The following is a 26,075-nucleotide window of genomic DNA, read 5'->3' on the forward strand; positions in this document are numbered from 1 at the left end:
CTCTGCTTGTTCCCCCCCCAAATCCAATGTGAAATAGTATTCCACATTTACTGCTGCAGAGAGTGGTGCTTTATTCAGTTGCTGATTTCATCTCTAGCCTTATAAGAGATGAGAAGTACAAATAAACATATTGTATATTATTTATACACAAACACCCGTGTCTTTAAGCATAGATATATACATATATACTCCTGCATGCAGACACTCTAAGCCAAAACTGAGGACAAAAGAAGTACATGTCAGTTAAAATTGAACACATGTGAGCAAGCATCCCTTTTTTTCCTACCAAGAGCACTATTTATCACATATTTATATCGTGGAGAGACATGAAAGCTCCAGTAAGATAGGGCGATGAAGCACTGCAGAGTACATTTTATGCCGCAAGCCATGTCTGAGATTAGTGTAAATGTACCAGGAAAAGGTTCTAAACTACAACAAAGCTGGCATCCACGCTTTATTTTTTTTTGTTCATTTATGAGGAGGACTTCATGAAAAAGCCCTCTGACTCCAAGAATGTATTTTTTATTTTTTGCATTAACTCTATTGCTGCTTTCATTCAGGTATTACCCTCTGGTACCAATACTTATATAAAAAAAAAAAAAAAAAAAAAAAAAAAAAGGAGCTTAATATAAGTAACCACAGGAGGATCTCTTCTCCCCTTGAAAAACTGCAAATAAAGATGTCAGCTATTGAGTATATTTGTGGCGTCTCCAGCAGCTGCTGTTAAATACCAGCTGGTCTAGCTGATTAAAATTACCTCCGAGTTGGTATTATAAAGATGCCTGGGCAGCGTTGCTGTATTAATGGATTATTGAGTGAGCGATGAAAACCTTGGCCAGCTGATGCGTTTTATTACAGATAGGCTTTATGATGTGTAATCACTGTAATTTTTATAACTAGAGGAAACAGGAAAAAAAGAAGAACCTTCTTTCTCCCTTTACTCACAGTGAAATCAGTTGAACCAGATTTTTTTTTTTTGCCAGTCTGTTACTTAGGAGTTCGATAAATAATTTGGGTTTTAACACTTTCTGCATATGTAAGACTTTATCCACACCTACACATACACAAAGAATGAGAAACTGTGTTCGAGTCTACCCTGTGTTTACCTGTTTTACATATGCTTAGGTTTACACATTGGATATTTATTTCATCCTTTGACTACTAGGCGAGTGCTGCAACTGGCCATATGAGATAAACCCTTGTGCATTATTTAGTGACTGAGCTACACTGCAAACTCACCTCATATTCTCCAGGTTCAGCAATTCAGCTGGTGAGGTCTCATGTCTGGCCTCTCCATCTCTTCCCTCCCACATTCTCCTCCTCTTCCAGCAAAACCTTCACACAGTATGTCATTTAACCATCTCTCAAACTTTCTTCCCCCTTACTAACCACGTATTTACCATGTTGTCTTGTCTTCTGATGGTAGTTCAGTTTGCTACCAAACTAAATGTGCTAATTATGAAAATCCTGTAACTGTTACCAGTTTTTGAGGTTTAATAAAAAATAAATGACTGGGTACTTGGAAGATTCAGATATACTGGTGAAAAATTTTATTACAGATGACTTCTGTTGTGAGGTGCTTCAGCATTCAAGCCAAATGTTATTTACTGAAAGCATCTCATGAGAAAAATACTGCAATTTCTTCAGGAATGGACACACACCAAAAGCCAACTAATGATACCTGAGATTTTTCAGTGGAATGGGAACTGTTGAAATGTAAAAAGAGAGTAAAATTAAGAAAAGGTCTTAAGCTCTTAAAACTTTCTTATGGAAGTGAAGCATTGCTTGTCTTTTTCCACAGGAGATAATTCATATGAACTCTTCCACAAAGCTAAGAAAACAAGTCTCTATAATGTTCATAAACTGATACAGTTACAAAATTTTATAGGAAGGCCCCTATGAAATACAGCTGGGTATTATTCCAGCACATAAAGTATAGAGACAATTTTTTCAGAGTTGCTACTACACCACATACATTCACCTGCAACCTGTATTGAAGATTTTTTACTCATGCTGGTGTTCATGTGAAGTCCTGCAGACAGATTATTTAAACCATTTCCTAGAAGAAAAAGCTGCTCTAATTCCAACATTTAATGGATCAAAAGATAAGTTAAAGCTAATTTAATGAATAAGTTTGTTAAAGGCAAGGATTTTACAATGGACAATTTTTTTTAATTTAAATGTGAGTCTTAGAAATAAATTTTGGTCTATCCAAGACTAAAGTCATCTAGGTGCTCTCCTTCTTTCATTTTATGAGTAGAACCTAAGCTGTACTATGGTGCAAATGTGCATTTCCAAGTCCAACACCTGATAAACTGAATATGTGATACATATCTCTGATGATTCATCTGGCTGTTTTGAAATACTTTTGCACTGCCATGACTAGCTATTGAAATAATGATGCTAGTTATCTGCAAATGGAGGGCGAAAAGCATGTTTCACCAAGTAGATATGCTGTAGATAAAAAAGGGTCTTTCTACTCCTTTGAATTTCATTTTTTCTATGGAATTGTATTATCATTGAGGTTGGAAAACACCTCTAAGATCATCAAGTCCAGCCTAGCACTGCTGAGTCCACGACAAAACCACATCCTAAGTGTCACATCTACACCCCTCTAACATCCAGGGATGGCAATCCCACTACTTCCCTGGGCAGCCTGTTCCAATGTTGGACAACCCTTCCCATGAAGAAATATTTTGCAACACAGAATGTTGTTTCTGCAGAACACCTGAGCAGGGCCAAGGTAGATGGGCAAAGCCATTAGGACAGGCCAAGGAGGAATGTGTAAGGTGAAACTACACCAAGCTGCGAAGCTGCACAGCTCCCTGCAGCATGTAACGACAGTTGTGCCATTCTGAAACACCTCAGCCTCGGGCTGTGCCAAGTGCAGCCGGCAGAGCTGCGGCTCACAGGGGCATCTCTATCCAGCACCTGCCGTGCCTCCATTTTTTACAGCTGCAGCCTGAGCGGATCCTGCAGTCAGAAACCTCTTTCAGAAGGGAGGTGCCTTTTCATATTTGTTTCAATAAAGAAAATAGTAAAATAGTGATGGTTTTGGTTTGGCAAAACCCCCACAGTTCCTATTTTCTCAAACCCTGTGACTTTCATCCTTCTGCTGGGAGCCAACAATGGGTCTGCAGCTTGCAGCCACGAGTGAAAAACAAACCAGAGAACAGCTGTCTGTCCTAGCTACTTTCTGTTTTTTCCCGTGGTACATTCCATACACTACTCTAAAAGCATTTACCCCTTGGGCACAGCTTAGGCGGGGTTTGCTGGGGTGCTGGCCAGGCTGTGGCTGCTGTTTCCTAAGGAAACTGCTGGTACTCCGTGCCTTGCCCCAGCAGCAGGATGGGGGAATTCAGCTTCTCTGAGCTCTCCCACTGTATATTCTTCATGCATTTCGTGAATTTCCAACTTGAGCAACCCTCACAAAAATAAATGACAAACCCACCCTGAATCCGCAAGGCTTTGTGGGTATTTCTGGGCTGAGGCACGTTTACCATACAGCATGCAGAGGTGTCTCTCGGATCTAACCATGGATGGGAAAAACCACCTTAGTGCAGAGGAACTTATGGTTGAGACATAGTGCTAACTTGAAATACTCCAAATTTCCCACAGAAGGAATACTTGAAGTAAAATTTATACCACTGTCACCCAAGGGGATCCACACCAAGACACCCAACTGAAAGCACTGAAAAAGTAAATTATTGTGTCCAAGAAGGAAAAATGAAAGGAAGGCAATCCTCTAAAAGCTAAAAGGATTATAATATGTTAAACAAGTATCTTTGCATTTGTGGTAAATACATATACATTGATAAGCTCTGAATTAATGGTCAATTTAACACGCATGCTAAATTCTACGCAAAACAAGATTCTTAATTCACTTGGGTTAATAAACATAAAATTCTGATAATTACAGATACAATAATGTCATATGAGCACTTTAAACATATGCTGTGGGAATTAAATCCTGGCTATTCCTGCCCACTAAGGACCAGTTTTTAATCTTCGATGCATGATATGTAGTAATGGATTTTACGAGTTGACTTTTTTAAATTTGATGATCAGGTTAATGAAATTTATAATGATATTTTTCACACCAAGTTCAAAATAGTAGTTAACTCCTTGGCAGAGGAATTCAGATTGGACATGTAATGGATGTACCAGCAACTGCTGATGTGAAAGGATTAATCATCATTTTAGACTTTTATTAAATTAGATAAAATGGGATAGGCATGAATCAGAATATATAGCAATTAATCACTGGACTTTATTGAGTCTTTTAAAAATCTTATTTGCTCCTGAGTTGACAACTAATCTAGGCCATTCTGTACCAGTTTGACAAACTCTCCAGATAATGACTGTGACTAGAACATTAATAATATCATCATTTAGCAAAAAATATTTATTCTCTATGTAAACTATTTTTTTTAACATTTGTTGGTGTCTAAAGTAATATTAGTTACATCACAACATTGCAACTCAGCTAATTTTTTGCTACTGAAATCTTTTGCTTTTATAAATTTGCTTTTTTATTTTTTGAAATTTAGGTAATGGATAGACCAGTGTGTACAGATGACCAAAGTTTTTGGTATATCCAACTAGCACTTAGTGTAAACTGTTACAGCTATACACACTGGAATTGCTAGAAAATAAAAATTACTAAACTTTTGAAGTTTATTTATTGATCACTGAGAACCACCCCAGTTAAATTACCATAAACCTCAACATCACAACAACTACTAATCCAGCTAATAGGAATTAAGGGAGATGGAAGATACATAATAAGCATCTGGGGGATATGGAATTTATCCCATGAGTGTAGTAAAGAGCTCATAATTTAAGAGTGCCAAAACCCAAGTGCATCATGAAGGCCTTTCCTCACAAGTGACATTAATTGCATATCCCACAGATGCTTATTACATATTCTATTTATACCTCTGAGAAGAAAAATATTCGTTTAAAGTTTAAAGGTTTAGTACTGCTTAAACACAATGTAACACAGCTGTCTCATGATGTCACAGGGAATATCAAAGGCTGCAGCACAGAGTCATAATGTAAGAAATAGTTTAGACAGAAGATAAATCAGGGAATGTGTTTCAGCATGAGAGCCCCAGAGCTCAGATATACATTAAAGCAGGATGTATAACTACGTACTTCAGTTTGATTTGGATTACACCATTAAAAAGGTTTTTCTGATTACAATTATTGAAGTAAGAAAAAGGAGAATTAAATCTATTTCAATTATTTTAAACAGCTTTTCAATAAGTAGTATGTCAAACCATTAATACCAATATATGAATGCTGAAGTCAAAGATGCCATTATCTTTTCTACCACTCAGTCTATACAAATATAACCATCATCATTAATGCTTCTAGATATTAAGCATGCTATTATGTTGTAAGTTTTCTGGGAGGACTATTTTCTTCTGACATTATTCTTTTGTGATTTCTCTCATAGATAAGTAAGACAATGAGAATTCTTTGATTCAAAATGTCCCATATACTTCTAGCCAGCTGTATTTCCATTAGTAAAAAAAACCCTGAACCTGATATTACTGATTTTGCATGCCATTCCTACATGTGCTTGTTAAAAATAGAATAAACTGCAAGGCCCAAGCTTAGACTCATAACAGCTCATATAACATTCACTATGTGTGCTGTAAGCACAGCACAACTAAAGACTTCATTTAGATATGTGGAATTTTGAGTTCAACACTGTAAAGATATCTCAAAACATACAACATGTTACACAGCTCTGCTGCTACACTGCACATGTGGGTATGTGTACAGATTTAACCAAAGTATGAAAATATTTTTTACTAACTTTGCCACTTCTGTGAATAAAAGCCTGGTAATATTACTGGTAGGAGTAACAAGCAGTCAGAAGCTGCAGGAGTTTAATTATCTCATATTTTCTGCATTATATTATATTGTGAACTTAAAACCCAGAAAGAGATTTCTTTTCTCTCTTCCCTTTCTCAATACCATGCGCAAAAGATATTGCTTCTGTGGCATTCAAAGGTCATTATATTGGACACTTTTTCAGATAAAAAAGTATATGAAAGGTAATCAAAGGAAGTATGCTAACCATGGTCCTAATTTCAAATAAGGTAATAAGAAGTAAAGAAAAGCAGATCATTAAAAGTGATAGATGACAGTATAAAGGTCTGTGAAAGGCAGTGCTCTCTCATGGACTTCTCAAGCTGATGTTATATTAGGTGATGTCATTTTGCTTCTCTGAAATTTGGGAAGAATTGCTGTTCTGCTATCAATACATTCCATAGTGAACAACAAAGTCCAGGTGCATCCATGACCTTTTTTCCTTAGAAACAGTGCTATCTGGAAGTTCAAGGGAGTCATCACTGGCAGTCAATACCAAGCTGCAAATGCTGTGCTGAGAGTGTTTTCAGAGAAATAATATAGAAGGGTAGCACCCTTGGCTTTCTGTAAAGATTCAAGTATGACTTGTTCATTGATTTCAAAATATGTATTGGAAAAAAGCTCCTACTCTTGTCTGCTTTTGCTCTCTTTCACTAGACAATTCTGTTTTGCAATGCTGTGCACAGATTTTCTCTTCTTGCCAAAATCTGTGGAGTCTTCCTGCTAAGTTATGTACCTTAACCCTTTAGGGCCTCTTGCTATTACACTCAGTATGAGGTGTGATGAAATATTATCCCCATTTTTACACCTTTACTTCAGTGAAATAATTCTATTCTTAGAAATGTTCCTCAAACATAATTTTTCATGCTTTACCTAGACTAAAATATTGTGAATTCATACAATATGCAAAAGTTACACAAAATTGTGCACCCTAATTAACAGCACTACTCTTGAGCAACCTATTCCTGCGACCTGCGTTAATGGATTTTATTCTTCAGATATGGATGGCTTGCTTTAATATTTCATAGGGAACTTTTAAGAATTTCTGCTCAAAACCACATCAGAATCAGAAAAGATACTCAAGGCATGCACCTATTAGGAACAAGATTTTTTTTTTTACTGATGAGGCTTCTAAGACTCTAACAAGATGTTGGAAAGAGGTTCACAAGGTCATGGAGAACTACTATCCAGCTCACCCATTTTAAAAATTAGGACAGACTCTTGTATTATTTTCAGGGCAGGATCTTTTACTGTTGCATGGACTTCCAACTCTGTTATGTATGTCTGTTTCAAACTCAAGAACTCCCAATAAAACAACTGCCAGAGAAAATTCAGAACATGTAAGGGGAATTATATAGGTTGTCAGTAGGATTTCCCAATTCCCCACCTTTTCCCTCTCCCTCGGCCAAACGCCTTACCTCAATCTGTAACATCTGGTTAGGCTGAAGGGTAGGGAGAGCACTGTCCATAGGGGTAGAAATGGCTATCCAAGAACTAATCTTGGTATCTGAAGTGGAAGCAGAGTGACTTGACTACCTGGTGAATTACTACTTTGGTGCGGAGAAAACCCAAAAAGGAAGCATTCTTCCCAATGCTGACACTATACTGCCTTTCATTTTCCCAATTAACTGTATTCTACTGGGCAATCAGATGCTTTTAGAGAAAATGCAGACTGGCCATATTCCTACAGAATTACTATTTCACTAATTTTCAACAACATTTTCATTAGTGATGAATTGTGGTTTCAGGATATAATTTTCTGCTAAAATGAAGAACTCAGATGAAAATGACCCTGAAGAGACAGATGATTAACATGTCCTAGGCTAAGGGAAACTCAGACTGAAGACTGTGCTATCCCTAAAGTTGACATCCCACACCTCAAAGCAGTTCATTACCAATTGCTTTTTTCTCAAATGTAATTCCTTTACATCCTTCTCTCCACCTAGAAAAATCCAAAATGGCCTAGTTTGTTCTGACATGGAATAATGACTAAGTATTAAAACCATAGGGGTTTTTTTTTAATGAGATTTACCTCTGCTTCCAGCAGGCTAACATTATGCATTTAAAGTACTTCATGATGATCTGTTTAAAGATTTCAAACAAAATTTTCTTAGCTGCATTACCCACTAGATCCCAGTTTGATATAACTTCTAAATTTTACAATTTATGCATTAAATTATGTTTACTATCCCTTACTATTGGACTTGTTGGATTGTAGCAGAGGGTCTGGTTTTTGTGGCTCTTTTTTAAGTGCATCAAGATGACACAAAAGATTTTGAGATGTTTCTATTAGCCCTCAGACAACTTTTGGACATTGACTTTTATCTAAAGGACTGATGACAGAATGATCTTTCCCTGCTGGATGGTGCACATGGTTCTCTTCAATACATCATTATACTTTCTGAAGGTATGTCTTCACAGGAAAATTAAGGAGTTGCTAGTCACATGTGATTGTGTGCCCATACTAACTTGATTCATACAGACTTGGTAAGAATAAGTAGTGAGGATGAAGCACTCACTTCATCTGAATTCACCAAAACATGAATTATCCACAGGACTGGATTCTACAGGAAATGTCTTGGTTACTAGCAAGTGCTTAAGTCCAAAGTGCTGTATTTTGCCTCCTAACATCGTGTCAGAATGGGCATGTTAGCACAGTTGCATTTTTTAGGCATTTCATTTTTAGGCTGAGATAATTACTTCCTGCAAGTTACTTGACCTATTTATTGCCTTTTTTGTACCAATTTCCAAGATGCATTTTCTAGACTAAATTCCATGTCATTGAAAGAAACAAAATGGTGCACTAAATTAAACAGTACCTGGTTAACCTGAACAGCTGATGTGATTTAAGTATAAAGGAAAAGAAGGGGAGGTAAATACTTGATATATGGCACCCTAAATTCTTTACTGGAATAGAACTTCTCTAGACATCGTTCTGCTTTTATAGTCAACAGCTACTGTCTATGTAAGTAAAAAAGAAAAAAAAAAGACAAAGATAGCCTTCCATGCACCTGTCTATATTCCTACTAAATTCATCACAGATTTAAGAAGATAAGTAAATCTATTCAATTCCAGTGGTCTCTAAGCCTATTTATGTTTAATGCTACTAGTTTTTTTCTTTTCAGGGTATGCAACAAAAGTCAAAATGGAAGCTTTCTTGCTTGTTTTCTTCCCAGATAAAGATAACTCCCTGTACTTCATATGGGAAGCACATCACCTGCATCAAGGAGCATCAAAATGACAAATCTGCATTCCATCCTCACAGACATCCAGTACTACTCATTATCATCTCAGCACATAATTATGCAGCAGGAGAGTAAAACTCTGGCAACACTTTTGACACCTCAACCAATCCTTCATTCTGTTTATAGAGTGGTCTTTTACAGTATTTACATGTTAAAATCTTAAAGTCAGAGGTAAAACTAAAATACTATTTGTGACAGTTGGGAAAAAGGATAAAATCACAAGCTCATAATCCTGTAATTTTTAACCTAATACACAACGAGAAGCAGCACAAAATGAAATATACATTTTTTTCAGTCAATCAACTAAAAAACTTTTTGAGGAACTCAACAATGAGGAACAGATACCTATCATTTAAGAACATGAAAGGGTGAATAGCCTTACTTCAAAACAGAAGAAAAGCAGCTTTTAAAGTTAAACAGGATTTGCTTGCTGCCTGAGGTAAGATACCTACCCTGATCTTCAAGAATTGTCCTCGTTTATTTGCGAAGAGGAAGTAATTTGAGTTAGTAAACCATCACAGTACAATAGGTAGGGCAGCAGTAACTGAGGCAATCCCTGTCTCCATAAAAATACATGGCAGCTTCTGAAAGTAGCTTCAGATGTTTCCTTCTGTCAACTAACTTAGAAAGGTTTCCTCTTTTTTAATTTCCTTGTACTTTTTTCATTATGCAAGATAGAACTCATGGTAACGTCTTCAGATGCCTGAGTCAGCCCCCAAAAGCTCTATCTAAAAATCCAGTAGAATGTAGCTTGTAACTTGTGGGACCAACAGTAGACACCAACAGTTCTTAGAAAGGCCTCGTCATCTGACACTAAATCCTCAACAAGTCCTCTACTGAGAGACAAGCTGGGATTTATAGTCCATTAAAATCTGTTTTATATATAATGCTTTGTTTAATTCAGACAGAAAATAAGTACAGAAATCAGCAGCAGTTCCAGATACTAAGTTCATGATTAATTTGGTCCTGGACATTCATATGAGAATTACTGCTTTCTTCAGAAAGACTTTGTATTTGCTTAGTGTTACCCATTTCTACATACTCACTGCCAGATACTTGCCTTTTAATAGCAGATTTTGGTGGTTTCTGTACTACATGCACAATACCTCAAAGTTACTTTCGTTGTAATTGCTGTCCAATTGATTGATGACACTGGATTAAAAACTACAGAGGAAATGCAATGGGTTTGGACCATGTCATATATTTATCTCATTTTCTTTTGGTGTGAGAATCCAAGATAAACTCAGGCATCGTGCATGATCTGAAAAGTTCTCCTTAGCAATACTGATCTTTGACCTACTTTTTCTGTAGATCACAAAGATTTCTTATTCTGATAACTAGTAGGATTATTTTTTTTTTCGGACACAATGAATATGATTTATGTTCCTTTACTATACAAGTAATATCCTTTAAATTCTCCCTTCAGAGACCAATCTGATTACGCAAAAGAATACTGCCTGGTGCCATAATGGCACGGGTGAAAAACTAAAACAGGTGGATGCCCCACAGCAGTGCTCACAGCAAAGCAAGTAAGAATAGTAATAGTGGAACAGCACATCTGCTGTTGACGTTACCGTAACATAACCTTTCCAATGCTACCTTCAGATCTACACTCATGTCTGGTTCCCTGCAACTTAGTTGCACCCTCCCTTCTCTTTTGTTTTGTATTTCTTTATTTGCCTCCTGAGGAGGGCTTTCCAGCTGAAGTGCCGTGGCAGTGGCAGCCTGCAGTCCGAGTGCCTCTCGAGCAGCATTGGGCAGCGTCTCCGTGACTGATGGCTGCAGAGTGGGGCGGCAGCGCGAGGCAGAGTCATCGCTGCCCAGTGTCCTCAGAGGGTTCTGGTGCTGAGCTAAGGCCACCATGAAATATTTATGTTCACTTCTGCACGTGCTTCCATTGCCTGTTGGATACGTGCTTAGGAAAGGTTTTCTTTACCAGTATAATACTGCAATCAGTGTTATGATGCAGAAGCTGGTGAGTTGATGCCAACATTTAATTTTTGTTCTTAAATAAAGCTTTTTATCCTTATGCCTTGTCATTGTCTTTCTGTGTATTATTTCTATACAACTGTATCATATATATATTTACATGATCTGGCGGTACTTACTGCATGCAGTTCCATAAGAAATTCATTTGGTGCAATATAATTCTCCCTCAGTACATAAAATAAAATAAAGTGGTAATAATATTATGTGGGACATTTCCAAATGATTCATCTTTTCAGTGAAATGTAAAAGAAGTTGTCTACTACAAATTCCTTTAAATGGAAGATGATGTCCTAAAATACAGGCATATGAAGACTTTCCTCAAGCCCTGTCCTTTCTCAAGCTGAGAGCCTAACCTGCCTTATTTGTCCCTGCAAACACCGGCCACTGTGGAAAATGCAGTATCATTTCCCAATATTTTGTACTTTAACTTGAATTAGATGTAAGGGTCAAAGAAATTAACATCAGAGTACCAATTAATCTAGGACATTAATCAGTGTTAACTCCTCTAATTTTAAAATTAAACTGAATATTCAATCTGTCAACCCTTTGGAATATCCAATCTTTATGTTCAATCGTAGTAATTTTTTCTTTTTATTTAGAGAAAGGTTTATTATCAAGAAGCATGTCACTGAACTATTAATGTAATCAATTCCATTTTATTTTCAAACCATTCTTGTACTTGACTTCACAAAGTACAAAATTAGATATGATTAGATAATTATTATAGTTTGGTTAGACTATTCACAGTACTACCAGGAGACTGAAACAATGTTATTCTGGAAAACATTATCTTGGTGTCTAGGCTAGAGACAAGGCAAAGAAAGAAGACTGAGGAATGATAAGGCACAAACCCTTTATCTCTGTACTGCTGGTTCTATTCCAGCTGATATTAATAGCAGCTGAATAATTATCAGAGGGGCAAGCAGTGCTGACTGCAAGTGAATGGAAGTGCAGTCTCAAAATTTTCAAATACAGAAATCTCTGTGCTAAGGCTGCTGCTTTCTGTGACACCAACTTGAACTTCCAGAGCATGAAAGTATGGCACAGCCAGTCTACCTTGCTGTACCTAACTGGGTTCTCTTCCCTATCAGCAATGGAATGAGACAGCCAGGGAATGCAAAGTCTGTTCACTGCTGCACTCTGGAAGAGAAAGCAACCTACTGCTTTGAGCTAAAAATTCAAAATAGGGCAGCAGCCAAAATTAATGAGTTTTACCACACATACTGAAATGCCTGTTAAACTTGGTATTATAAGCAGGTAAGCATAATTTCAGGAAGTGTATTATCACATTTTATTGTAAAGGACAGTTTCTAAACATGGAAATGTACAACCAGCTGGGGTACCTGACCTCCCAGCAGAACAAGTCTTGCTAGTGTTTGAAAAATAAAAAGATGCATTTGAAAGCACCAAAGGATGGAATCAACTGTATGAAAATGCAAAATTGCGTTGCCCCAGAAGATTATAGAAGGATGCAAAGTATAAAATACTAAATTTTAAAATAAGTGAACTTTGTAACTCGTGCAAATTAGGGTAGACTGCTATTAAATACAGGCCTTTCATATTGATCTTTTGAGCAAAGTTCCCAGTCTTCCTTCTACCATTTGTATATTTTTTGAGTGGTATCAAGGCTGACCGATGAATATTTATTGTTGGTAAATCTTCAGCAAAACAATAAAACTTAACAAAAAGCTCAGATAAATTCTGCAGTTTGGTTAGGTTAAGCAATTATTGATAAACAATGTTGTTTAAGAAATGCTGTTTCTAGTTCAAGAAATGTTAAATACAGGAAAAGATACAGCATCTCAGACTGTCAGTGGGCTCACTACTGGAAATTACTATGCTGAAGAGTTCAGACATCATTAAAGGTGAGAATAATACAACACAGTCATGCTCCTTTCCCTTTCTTTTTCTCCTCTCTATATCAAATCAGAAATCAGAGGATATGACCTCACAGGTAACCTACTTTCCTCTTCTACCAATGCAGACTCTGTCTTTATGCTATCACCCATTTCTGAGAGCTTTTCAAAGCCTGTTTTTAAAACATTATGATGGCTTTTCCTTTGTTAATTTTAATGTATTATTTTACAGTCTAACAGCTCCCTGTTAGTAAGGTTTTCCTGATAGTCAGCCTGAAGCTCTCTCTCATAATTCATTCTCTTAACTGTAAATTACTTTATTCAGATTCAGTTCTATTTATGCCACACCAGACTGAATCATTCTTCTGTTATAATATTATGTTTAGAATTAAAATATAATTTTTTCTTCCAATTATTTCTCTGACTGAAAGGCAAAATCTTAAACTGACGTGAATACCTACATTTCAAATTATTTTTGCCCCAAAATATCTGTTTGCAAATTTCTGAAATTTAACTTATTTTATTCCCTCTTTGTTTTCATAAGTCTTCATAAATGAAACAATGTATTTTTGTTTTTCTTGATATTTACACAGTTTACTTATTCATTACTACCCTGAAGTTTTACTATGGATGCTTGCTTTCTCTTCCAGACTAGTGAAGATATTAAGAAAAAACACTATGCAAAAAATATTGTAATAGGACAATCTGTCCTCTTTGTACTTTTAATACCTTGAGTTTACTTGGCTTGTTTTTCCCCCCATATAGGTAACTCATACCTATAAAGTGTATTTAAGTAAGACTTGGAGAATTACATTAATCTTCCTAATGTAAGGTATTAATAAGTAGCTCACCTCTTCTCTTGACAGTAAATCATGTTGCAGCACTTTTTCATTTTACAGTAATATCAAATTAGACTTTAGTGTTAAGTATTGCAGTTATGGCCTGACATTTACAGTCACCTTTTCCTTTCCTTTCTCTATTTTCTATTGAATTGTTACAATCCACAATTGCATTTGGACATTCACACCTATAATTTTTCTTTTTTTTCATTTAAGGCAAAATCTATCTTTAAATCACTGTAAAAAGAAAAAAAATTAAAATGTGCCATTTTTGCTGTCCCTGCAACGGCACATATGGCTTGCAACTTCTTAAGGAATGATCAAAATGAATCAAATGTCTACAGTTCCAGACAATGAAGCCAAGATTCTTCTTCAAAACCATGGTCATTTCACCATTATTCATGGTTCACACAAATTGAACACCGTGTTGAGCCAGACTGACTACAGCAGCTATAAATAGTTTGGTTTCAGTGCTGCACAAACACATGGATAAGGCCACATCCAAAGTCACACCTGGCCCAATAAGCCCCCTGGAATGGGGGTATACAATACACAACCAGCTGACTTGATATGAAGCAGCTTCATGGAAAAGGGAATACCTGGGCTGACTCTGTACAGAGACAATTTATTATACCTCTGCTTTTACTTTTAACATGCCACTCCCCCTGCATTACCAGCATCCAAAACCCTGTAACACAATAGGAAAATGTTCACTGATGTTAAACTAGTGATAACATTAAGTAAATAAACCACTCAACGCTAATAGTTTTTTATGTACTATTATCCCATGTGTTCTTACAGAAGAACTCCAAGCAGACTCTCTACTTGATGCAGAAAGTATGGAAGTCTTCATTAGGGTCTCTAACATGTAGCTGAATGGACTTTATCAGCACTGGAAATGCCAGTGTCACAACTGCAGCGGTAGGGTGGCATTTACTGTAATGCTGCAAAACAAGTAAGTTCTAAGAGATAAGTACTTCTTTTTAGTCCCATTCCTCTAATCCAAAATTTAAGGGGAAAAATTTCCTAATATAGTGAAACAAAACCCCCAAGGAATTATATTAAATAATGATTTGCAAATACTTACAGTCCATAAATCTGTGGAGCAATTTCCAGTCGGTTCAGATGCATGTACAGCTCAATATCATGTTTCTTCAGCAGATGATCCTGAATTTGATTTACTTTTGCTACAATAGCAATAGATGGCCCCAAGTCCTGTGGCCTTGCAAAGGGCATAGGTGTTATCACCACATCTTTCTCCTGCAGACACAGATAACAGGGTGAAAAAAAGAAAAACCCATGAAGTCTTACTATCTAAAGGGATTGTGTGCAGGAGATTTCATTTGTTGTAACCATTGGCTTCCAAATAAACATAGTAATAACTCATTTCTTTTACAGCATAAGAGGAATCTCAAGCATCCTCTTCTGCAGAAGGTATTGTGGGATTCCCCTTCCCAGGAGTGCCAAGGAGTGCCCGTCATTCTGCACATCAATTTTTATGTGCATGCTTTTACTTTTCATGCTCTGACAAAGTGTTGACAGCTTTATTTTAGCTTTAATATCAGCAGTCTGAGTCAGTCCAGAATAAAGCAGATGAATGGTAACTCAGTAGAGAATATATGCCCTCAGAGGACAATAAATTGCATACCAAATAGGAAGTAACTTATTTTCAAACAATCCTTTCTAAACAGGCTTCCCTTGTGCAGAAAATCTGGTGGCTTTACCTTAAAACCTACAAAGCTTTGATAAAGCATCAGAAACTTTTAAAGGAAAAAAGAAATAGAACAATGAGACAGCAGTTGGTTGGACCTGAGGGCTGTGCAAACTATGCCATGATCTACAACACAACACAACACAACACAACACAACACAACACAACACAACACAACACAACACATACCAAGTGAAAACCAGTGGAGTATTACCATCCTTGAACATGAACTGCTTTAAATTAATTCTTCTTTCAAAAGAGTGAAGTATTATTGAAAAAGAGACAGAATGCTAGAAAGAAATGCAGCAAGTAATGAACTGCACTGAATAGGAAACATGTAAAAAGGAGAACCAAAAATATAAAAGGACAAATCAAACCTATCAAGAAAAAGAGAGGGGGGCAGGAAAAGAGAGAATTAAACTGTTAGGAACAATGTTAAGGTTATACAACAGGGAAAATTGGAACAGTAAGAAGAGGAGAATTTTGCAATGACTTTGCTACAATCTGTCATCGTGACCTCTGACCCAAAAGTTTCACTTTGAAAAACAACTGCCGTTTTTCTACACTTTTGCTCACTATATTAATAGAGAATCATTATCCAGCTCAAAGGGTTGATAATTTCAGGAGGCTTCACTGCACTTTACATTGTTTAGATACAAATTCACTTGTTTCAATATTATGAAAAGAGCATTATTTTTAACATTCAATAACAAAGAAAATTTGTTTTTGTTGTGTAAGCTATTCCCAGTGTAATTTCCTATGGTTATTTCAAAATCACTTACAACATGGTTTAACATAAAAATGGGCATTGAACATTTAATAATATCTACCAAAAGGTCTATTTTTGCGTTGATCTTCTTTGCTTGAAGTACCTTTTCTTAATTATTCGATTTCTGTACTGCAGAAAATATGGTAGGATGTTCAGCAGTGATTTCAGGTAATATGCTTCTATTTAAGGACCTGATTGATTATAAATTGTATCTTAAAATCTGCTTAATTGTTGCTTTGCTATGGCAATTGCAGTGAAGGGACTGATCTGTCCATTATAGTGTGGCAGTTTAACCATGGTATTGTGGTATCAAGACATATCCATTTAAGATACTCCAGCAAATCACTTGACAAAAGCTCCCTTAGACTGTCAAATAAAGCTCACTGACATGGCATGTATTTATTCAAAATCTTTGCTATTCTAACAAATAGGAATTTAACATAAAACATCTAGTGTCTTAGAGGCCAGTAAGCAATGCTGTTACTTAGTTAAATACAGAAGTTCTTCACAGCTGCAGGTACATTTCTCCTACCTTATTTTAAAAATTTTTCTAGTAAATTCTTTCTTACCAAGCTGGGCAGCAGTCTTTGTACCATGATTTTTATTTCTGCATTGTATGGCTATTTCCTGTAATTTCAGATCCATTTCACTCTTTTCTTGGTCACATGCAAGAATGCAAAATATTGAAAATAGGTACCCACTAATCTTCTTCTATACAGAAAACCACTCTTAAAGCCTGATGTGGTAATACTGCCTTAATGTTAAATGTCAGTCTATATTAATTTTTTTCATAACCATATGGATTTATCTGTGAAAACAATCATAAAAGTCTGTAACTCTATGTACTGGTAGACTGTGCATATTCTATCATTTGGCACACACCTGGGGTATGAACATTATTGTGGTTTATTCAAACTGACTTTAACTTCAGCTTCACCACTTCATGCATTCAGAACTATGATGACTCTGAAGACCTGTGCTTTTAAGCTTTTCTTTATTATAGGTATAAAACCTTATGTAGAAAGCTCAACATCAGAATCTCTCTGCTCATTTGAACTTGTAATATGAAAAGACTAGCTATTACTCAGTTTAGTCTTTACACCATTAGTTGTCTTTGGGTTTCAAGCCATCTTTACAAAATTACAAGACAGATTATTAAACCCTGGCTCAAGTGACGAAAGATTGTGAATATCAAAAACTAATGCAAGCTTCCACTGTGCCAAAATTGGAGTTATTTGTCACTTGCAGCATTTGTGCACCTTGGCATAATGCAGCACTGACACATTGCTGACTGTCAGATTGACTGACTATCAAACATGGCTAAGTGCATCCAATAGTATAAGCTGGCTTGCCATTGCTAAAAGCACAAGATAAGTAAATGGTATCCATCAAAATGCAGTTTATCAGCATCTCAGAAATTAACCCTATTAACAGAAATCCTCAAGGCATGACAGAATCTGTGAGGAAGCAGCTGCAGCCAATAACTCAGCATTCCCTGTCCATGCCTCCTGATTCTGTGTACTCCACCAAGAAGCTCGGTGGAAGACTAGAGTGCAACAAAGTCATGTCTGTTTTCTCCTCTTATGCAATTTGGTTGAGAAAATGACAATACCTCTAGTCAGTTGAAATTGCTCCAAAAATCACATAGTTGGTGTGAAACAAACAGCCCAAACAGAAAGATGCTCAGATAAACTAATAAAACCAAGCCGCCAAAATGTTTAACTAGAAATGACTCACAGTGCCTGTGCCTAAAGCCAAGTGGACAACACAATACTGTGCTCCTGCTCATACTCACTACATAATTGTCTGCCATGTGAGAGAAAACATCCATTTTCTTTTTGTGAGAATTCAGGTCTTGCAAAAAGATTTGAGTGCATGCGTTTAGTCATCTATTACTAACATGAAATATGAATGATCAATACTAAAAGAATGTGGTTCACAATAAAAAGAAAAAATGAGGAACGGCTCAGAATGTGCTGTATTGTTTATAGGAGAGCACCAGATTCACCCCTAAGAACAGTTTAAATATGAATACCAGTGAAATGCAGCTGAAAACTTTATCTAAGTATTAGGAACCAAGCCCTGTCACAAAACATTACCTACCACAACACGAACTGGAATGGCTGGTAGTCGATACTAATACAATTTATATATTCATGCATTTAGGAAATAAATGCTAAAGCAGAAAAGAGAGGCTAGGACATAGTGCAAGTATAAACTGAGGACAGATTTCTCTCATTAACCACTAGGGAATGGAGTAGCTGGAGAAGCTCCTTTAATGGCAATTGGGAGTAATGGAAACAACTGTTAGAGGCTGTAAAATGTAACATGTCTCTCAAAGCACATGCTTTCATTGCTTCCTTTGTGAAGATTCACACTTTACTATGCAGCTAACCCTCAAAGTCATGATTGCAAAAGGCATATGTACAAGAAAGGATTATTAAAGATTATACATGTTTGCAAAGAAGAAGAACAAACAACTAGGTATTAATCCATTCACTTTGCACTGTTAATTTTTTATGCCATGAAAGGACTGGAAAGGGCAATGTAAACTTTCACCTTCTACTCAAGCACTGCAAATCTGTAAGCAGACCTAGTTGTTTCCTGGAATAAAACTCAACGTCATACCACCTCTATCACAGAAATTGGAACAAATATATTTGAATATACTGAATTTTGAAAAGCTACACAGCCTTGTTGTTGAAATAAAAGTGCCTATGTAGTAACCTCATAAAATTTGTATCTCAAATGCTTTATCCCTAGCTACTGAAATTATCTAAAAATCCAAATAATTTATAACTGTAGATAGTTTAGGCTAAGACACCAATGCTCCATATCTGATAAAATATATAATATTTTAAATATTTAAAGAAAATAGATGGTTTTAAATGAGTCTTTGATGAACAACTTTTTCTTCATCAGACTGACAAAACCACCACTCAAACTAGTACTCCCTAATTACAGTTTGCAACTATAGGTTTAGGTGCACACATATGGACACACATAACCAACTGAATTCTCATGAAGTTTTTGTTAACTCTAGATATTCTCCCCATGTTCCATGTGAAAAATAGTGAAGTGAATCAAACTGAAACTAAGTTGGGAGGCCAACTCTTCTAGGATATAATACACTGAAATCCTTGGCAATACCCCTAATACTGTTAATAATATTTTGCTAGAACCTCCACACATATGCTCCATTACACAGAAAATTTTCCAGAATTAAAAAAAAAAAAAAAAGAGAAACATAAAGATGGAAAGAGACAAGAAAAGAAGTTGTCAAAGGAAATGTTGAGCAACTGACTGAGGGAATTGTCCTTCCTGCCATGCATGAAAATATTCAGGCAAAGACTAGATAGTCTCTAGAAGGTCCTTGCAAAGGAGAGATCTGCAGAACTAAACTCAGAACACTGCAAAAGCTTTTTTATGAAAGCAGCAACATACTAAAGACAGTAGTGTCCATACAGATACACCAGAGATCTGAAGGCACAGACACTTCCTGTTTGAATATCCTAAGGTTAAGGAAAAAAATGAAGGAAATGGAGTGATTATGTCAAGGAAAGATACACCCTGAACTTTGACAGACAGTCTATGGTTAAAGTTTTGGTTTCAAAGCAAATTGTTTGTAAACAGATGAAAATAATTCACACCTTAATACTTTACCTATAGGCATTTATTTAACATAACATTTGCACAGGTTTTTGGCACACAGAAATGCCTATGACAGGCACTCTTTCAAATGCTATGCAAGGACATCACTTATATACAGAAAAATCTGTTCTTGTACACTTGGCTTTTGATTACCAAGTGATCTTTCAGCAGATAGGAACTCCCACCTGAAGTCACTTCACAAGTGCTTATGACCAAAATCTGAAGAACCTTTGAAGACTGTAAACTTGTTTGAGACTGCTTTAACCAAGTTAAGAGATGTCTAGTAAGCTTTAAATAACATCAATCATATTAAAATCACATTTGCTTAAAAACACAGTATGTACACTTTAAAGCAATATTTACCTTCTGACTGTCATGTTCAAAAGTTGAAAACCAATGTTCTGCCGTTTTCATAAGACATGTGAACATTGCACTGAAAGGGAACAACCCAGAAACTTGGTGTTAAATAATGGTGTCAATTACAAATAAGAGCAAATTAAATGTAAAGAAACTTGTTAAAACTTACTAGGCATCATGTTCCAGATATTCAGGATTCAAAAGAACTTTCATTTCCTCACTGAAAGAGGCAACAGTGAACAATCCGAATGTGAATGTTTATTTTTGGTCAGCGTTCTGCATGTACTATTATGTATTTATAAGCCAACTTTCATATAAAGTGCAAATGAGAAAACTAGCCTTTTTAATTAAAAAGAGCAACTCCATTGAACAAATGAAGTCTTTCCTTTTTATAAAGATCAAAAACAAATTAGCTGCCTTGTCTGCACTACAATGAAGTAACCATCTAATTATTCCAAATAACAAATTACTGAATGTCACAATGTATTATTTGAATATGCTTGATCTAGAATAATTGATTGCTGCACAATCTATCACTGTTTATCCCAAACAAAAAAAAAATATGGTTACTGGTCAAATATGCAGTATCAAAACATTAATTTATTTTGTTTTAATAGCCTGTATTTTTATTGTACTTTAACAGCAATTAATCAGTGACAGCACCTCTTTTCCATCTACTTTGCTGCTTAGCTCTACTTTTTCAGTGGGGATGGAACAGAATGCTGTACATAACACATGGTTATTTTAAGTTGCTTAACACTGAAGAGCATCTTCTAGGTAATTTTAGGATATCTAAGGACAGACATTGAATAAAAACACACACTTGTAAATAATCATCTCAATGCTTAACTCCCTTTGGGCAGTCACGTTGCAGGGTACCTACAGAGGTTATATTATATTGCACACATAATTAAATTAGTTTTTTTTTTTTTCACTGCTGGACTCCAGTGTGCAAAAAAACCAAATGAAATGTACTAAATATCACAAGAATGAAACCAGGCTTTTTTCTTTTTTAATAAAAACAAGGCTTTTTTCTTTTTTAATAAAAACAAAAGCCTTACATATGGGGCAAGAATAAAAGCAGACAACCATGTGATGCGATGTTTTATACATATGACTGCATGCACACACATATACACACTTTTGAATGAAATGGAGGATGGATGGGTAAACATAATGTCACTACCAAGTCAAAGAATAGTTGGATATCACAACTACAACACTGCAGGTGATGAAAGAAATATCAATCCCAGCAATTTGTCTTCAATGATTACTTCCCCTTTTAAGATTTGAGGAAAGAGAGTTGGTGGTATGATGTCTACTCTATGAGTGGAGCTCACTAATCTGTCTACTCTCTGCAGTGACAAAAACAAAACCACTTCTGGCAATAAGGATGAGGTAGAACCACAGGCAAGTATGTAAGCTTTGAGATTAAGGTTTTCCTTAGAGTTCTTGTCTCCCCATTTTTTCACCAGCCAATGTCTGTGAAGGGGCCAATGCCTAAATCTCAGAAGCTGTAGTAGGAAAGATGAAATAAGGACATTCCCATCAAAGCACAAGGATGCAATGATTTCTGATATTAACTTATTAATTATAAACAAAGAATTATGGAGTACATATTTATAAGCTATAGTTTAGCCAACTTATTTTTTAAAGAAAGATGATTTTTATATAAATAGAACACAATGCTTACCTTGGTTGTGCAGCTTCACTGGCATGTGAAAAAGCCTGGTGGTCACAATGTAGAATAAAGACAATGGGAGCTAGAAGTTCATGCATGCCCTAAACATAAAAGGAAAAGCAAAAGTTTATTTAGATTTCCAGTCATATAACAGTTCCTAATACACAGCATAAGGCAGACAGCAATATTAGGTGCAGACTAACTAAAAACATGAGCATTCATTCACACTGTTAACAGAACAGTTTCATAATCAATGGCTTTTATTTTAAATTCTGATTAAATCCAAGTGTTTATTCTTATATAATATACAGAAACAAGTTAGTCTCCCTTCTTCTAACACAACACACAACAAATTGGCAATGGTAGGCAACCCTGCACCTGGCAGCTTACTTCAAGATCTGTGTTCATAAATATGAATTTTATTTATGATAATTATAATAATGATCTACAGTACAGAGATCTGCAATAGGGAAAAATTACAAAATGTAAAATTATTTTGTATTTTATAATGTTCCAAAACCACAGACAAAAGTGTAACAGTAGGCTCCAAGGGAGACAAGGGTAACTATTTGGGAAAGAAAACGAAACTTTAATTTCTAAAGACATGAGAATTAAAATGAGGTTTTGGTTTTTTTCAGTTCTCTTTTGGTTTCTCTTAAGTCAATATTCAAAATAAACTCATTAAACACAATGCATAGAAGACCTGGTACTGTTCCACTGCAGAGTACTACTTATATATGCAATCTATATTAAGATACAGAAAAAAACATAGAAATAGACAGGAATCAGAATAAAAAACATGGGTGGGCAGTTGAGGACTTGGGCTGGCATTAGAAGCATGGCTGGGCCACCCAGAAGGGTTGGGATCCTGGTGTTGGGACTAGGAGAGCAGGTAGGAGCTACGAAAGCCTAGCGGGTGTCAGCTGTACAAAAGAAGGGAGGGGAGCCCTTTGACGATGAAAGGGATGTGGGATGAAGGACTGAGATCTGTCTGTCTGCCTCTGGACACATGGATCACTCTAAGGGGAGGGAATTCCTGACCTCTGTCCAAAACCACCAGTTACAGCAGGGGCTTGATGCCAAGTGCCCAGGCTACCCCTGCTGGGCCTGGCTCTGGATGGAGTCCTTGCCCAGCTGTAGGAAGAAGAACCTGCTGCCAGGAGAGCTCCAGTTCAAGGGTGCAACTATTTCATCAAATGGAGCCTCAGTCCCTACTCAGGGGAGTGCTCTGGGCAGACAGGGGTTCCAGGAAGAGTATCTCATCCTGCTGCAGAAGGAGCAGTGGTGCTGGTCCATCAAGCACATCAACATTTCAGGTTGCTGTCAGGAGTCAGATGACAGCTGATGAGTCTCCTGAGCTGTTCTACTTTTAAAGGGCGCAGCTCAAAACCAGGAAGCCTCTGCACTTGCTTTTCCAGCCCCCTCAGTGATGGACAGACATGAACACTGGAAGTGTTACATGCTTGCGAGCTACCTGCTGCTTTGCTGGTATATCAGCTGATATTCCATACAGCACCTGAGAAGTGCTCAACACTAGTATGTTAGCTTATCAGCTTCATGTGTACTTGAACAGATCCATTAACTACCAGATCCCTTGAACTTGTACTTCCTTGGAAGTAATGGGGATTTTCCTTAAGTGGTCCCAATTGACCTGAGGTGTAGTTGTGGAAACCCTCTCTACGTCATTACCTATTTTGAATATGCTTGGATGCGTAGTTTTTGACAATTTTGACAATAGTTTTGATGATCTCTCTGCATGCCATCAACAGAAATCCTAGGAAATTTAATTTTAAATTTTTCAGGACTGAGATGACTGTTAGAGCCTCAATGGCAGGGCTGAAGTTTGGATATTTTTTTTTCCCTTCCTATTTTTGGACTACTTTAAAAGATAAAGCCTAAAGAGAAATTCAGTTAGGAAGAACAAAATAAACCAAATATAGCCATTTGATTTCAAAAGCTGATGTAAAACACCACAAATGGGTTACATTACAAATTGCCAAGTTTAGATTTCTTAAAATATTATGGTCATATCAAAGGAGAAAGGTCCAGGATAGACAATATATGTGTCAAAAAAGATTGAAATAACCAGGGTTGTACTTTCACACATACAGCCCTTGCTTAATTAACAGTTCTGCATCTAATCTTTTATTCACCCTGATAGTCTAAACATGAAATAGGAAAAATGGAAATGCCAAAAAACTTGACTATCAAAAAAACCCTACCACCTAAGCTGTAAACATATAAGCAGAAGAAAAAGAAAGAGGACATAAAATAAGAATTAGTTATGAAAGATAAAAGCACATCACACATTCTTCCAACATAATAATATATCAACTCCATAATAAAATAGAATCATAATGTGGCTGCCCACATATAACAAAACCAAAACAAACAGATGATGAAATATCAGGATTTCAAAAAGATACCTCTGATCTTTCAGTTACAAGAGTACTTCAAATGTTTAGAGATTTTTAGCTTGGCAAGAAAAGCTACCAGTGTAATATGCATACACATATTTTTTCAATGCTACAGTTTACTAAAACTCTTTAGTGTTAATAAATAAGTTGACAGAGCTCAGATAATTTTATGACACTTCCCAGCTACAACAAAATATTGATTTCATAATACAGTCTATGGTTTAGAAAGAAAACCAGAATTATAGCATTCTTACAATGACAAGCAAATCAAAGCATTTCAAAATTATATTGACTTCTCTATGGGCAATCAAATAATGAACAAACAATAGTTAGCCTAGTGATTTTCACTATTTCCTTTGAGTGTAACTAGCACCAAAATTTTGTCACCAGTCTTACAGAAGAGCTCTAAGGGTAGCTTTCACATTTTCTTAAGTACAATGCACTATTCTCTTTAGATTTTACATTTGCAGCTTCTATTTTAAAATTCAGTGATCCCAGGGAAGATTCTGCCTTTAAAAACAGGAATACAACATTCTACTCCATTTGACTAGGGATACAAATATATTTTTCCTCATCAAATAAAATGTTCCTTCACATTGTCTGAAAAACCCAGAAACCCTACCACAAAGAAAACTTGTATGCATATATGCATATTAAACAAACATTATTGATAGCTTCTTGTAATGCAGATGCTATGTAATAGTTTCAATACAATGTTGTAAGCATGCAAATTGTCAAGGAACTACAACTTTTTCCAAATATTTTGGAAGATAACATTGGATAGGGACAGATTCTGACAGACAAAAATATCAGTCTTCATTCATTGGCCAAGTTTTACCATTCTAATGGCAATTTTATCTTTTGTATGTAGTCATACAAATAAGACAGAGGAATTCTCATGGATGACAACAGGACCAGTCCCCGTGATAGAAACTGCCTATGAAGACAAGCTCCTAAATCTATTGTATTCAGGTCACTGTGGAGACAACAACTTGGAGATGATCTGCTACTGATGAATTAATTGTAACCTTCATTATTTTCTCAAAAATATGCTAGGCTTTGCTGTAGTGGAAATTATTATTATTATTATGGGAAGTGGGGCATGAGTCTGGTAAAAACGCTACATCAGGGAGACTGACTACTAGCTAGGTATTTGATGAAAGAAGGAAAAACATATCCTGCTGACCATAAACCATTTCTTTTCAGCTAATTCAAAGAAGGGCAATGATGGTCATGAAGAAAATGTTATCTAGGAAGAGAGGAGCACGAGGACAAAAAAGGAGGATCTGATTAACAAGCTAAAAGAAGTATTATTTTTTAAGAAATCGAACCAAACAAACCCACCCTTTTGAAATGAGGTAAGAAAAAAGCATAGCTCCTAATAAAAGTAACACGTGTCCACAACAAGAGAGGAAAACCACAATCATTTACTATTTTGTGGACATGGCACAGCACTGCAAGACTTGGGTGATATACTGAACATGCTTTGAGAGGTTAAAACAACAGTTTTTCATTATCCAAATTAATTTAATTTTCTGCACTTCCTCTCCTCTTCATCCTGTAGCAATCCCTTCCTGGAACTACCACTACTGATGCACACTAGTTGATAGCAGAGGTAAAGAAGTTTTCTTTGTCAACAGCCTGTAGGCTCACAAAATTGAACCTGTTCTTTTATCT

General features: G+C 36.2%; 1 protein-coding gene across 6 annotated transcripts in view; it reads right to left on the reverse strand.

Annotated features, from left to right (window-relative positions):
• TBC1D5 (TBC1 domain family member 5) overlaps nucleotides 1–26,075 on the reverse strand; it is a 318,166-nt gene that overhangs the window by 105,903 nt on the left and 186,188 nt on the right. For all 6 annotated transcript variants that reach the window (XM_053967563.1, XM_053967571.1, XM_053967579.1 and 3 more), the window contains 4 exons: nucleotides 21,994–22,082; nucleotides 20,470–20,520; nucleotides 20,307–20,376; nucleotides 14,900–15,072 (listed from right to left, as the gene is read on the reverse strand). In XM_053967563.1, coding sequence (XP_053823538.1) covers nucleotides 14,900–15,072; nucleotides 20,307–20,376; nucleotides 20,470–20,520; nucleotides 21,994–22,082 — 383 coding nt within the window. The remainder of the gene's footprint in view (nucleotides 1–14,899; nucleotides 15,073–20,306; nucleotides 20,377–20,469; nucleotides 20,521–21,993; nucleotides 22,083–26,075) is intronic.

The sequence above is a fragment of the Vidua chalybeata genome, chromosome 1, assembly GCF_026979565.1.
Source record: "Vidua chalybeata isolate OUT-0048 chromosome 1, bVidCha1 merged haplotype, whole genome shotgun sequence".
NCBI lineage: Eukaryota > Metazoa > Chordata > Aves > Passeriformes > Viduidae > Vidua > Vidua chalybeata.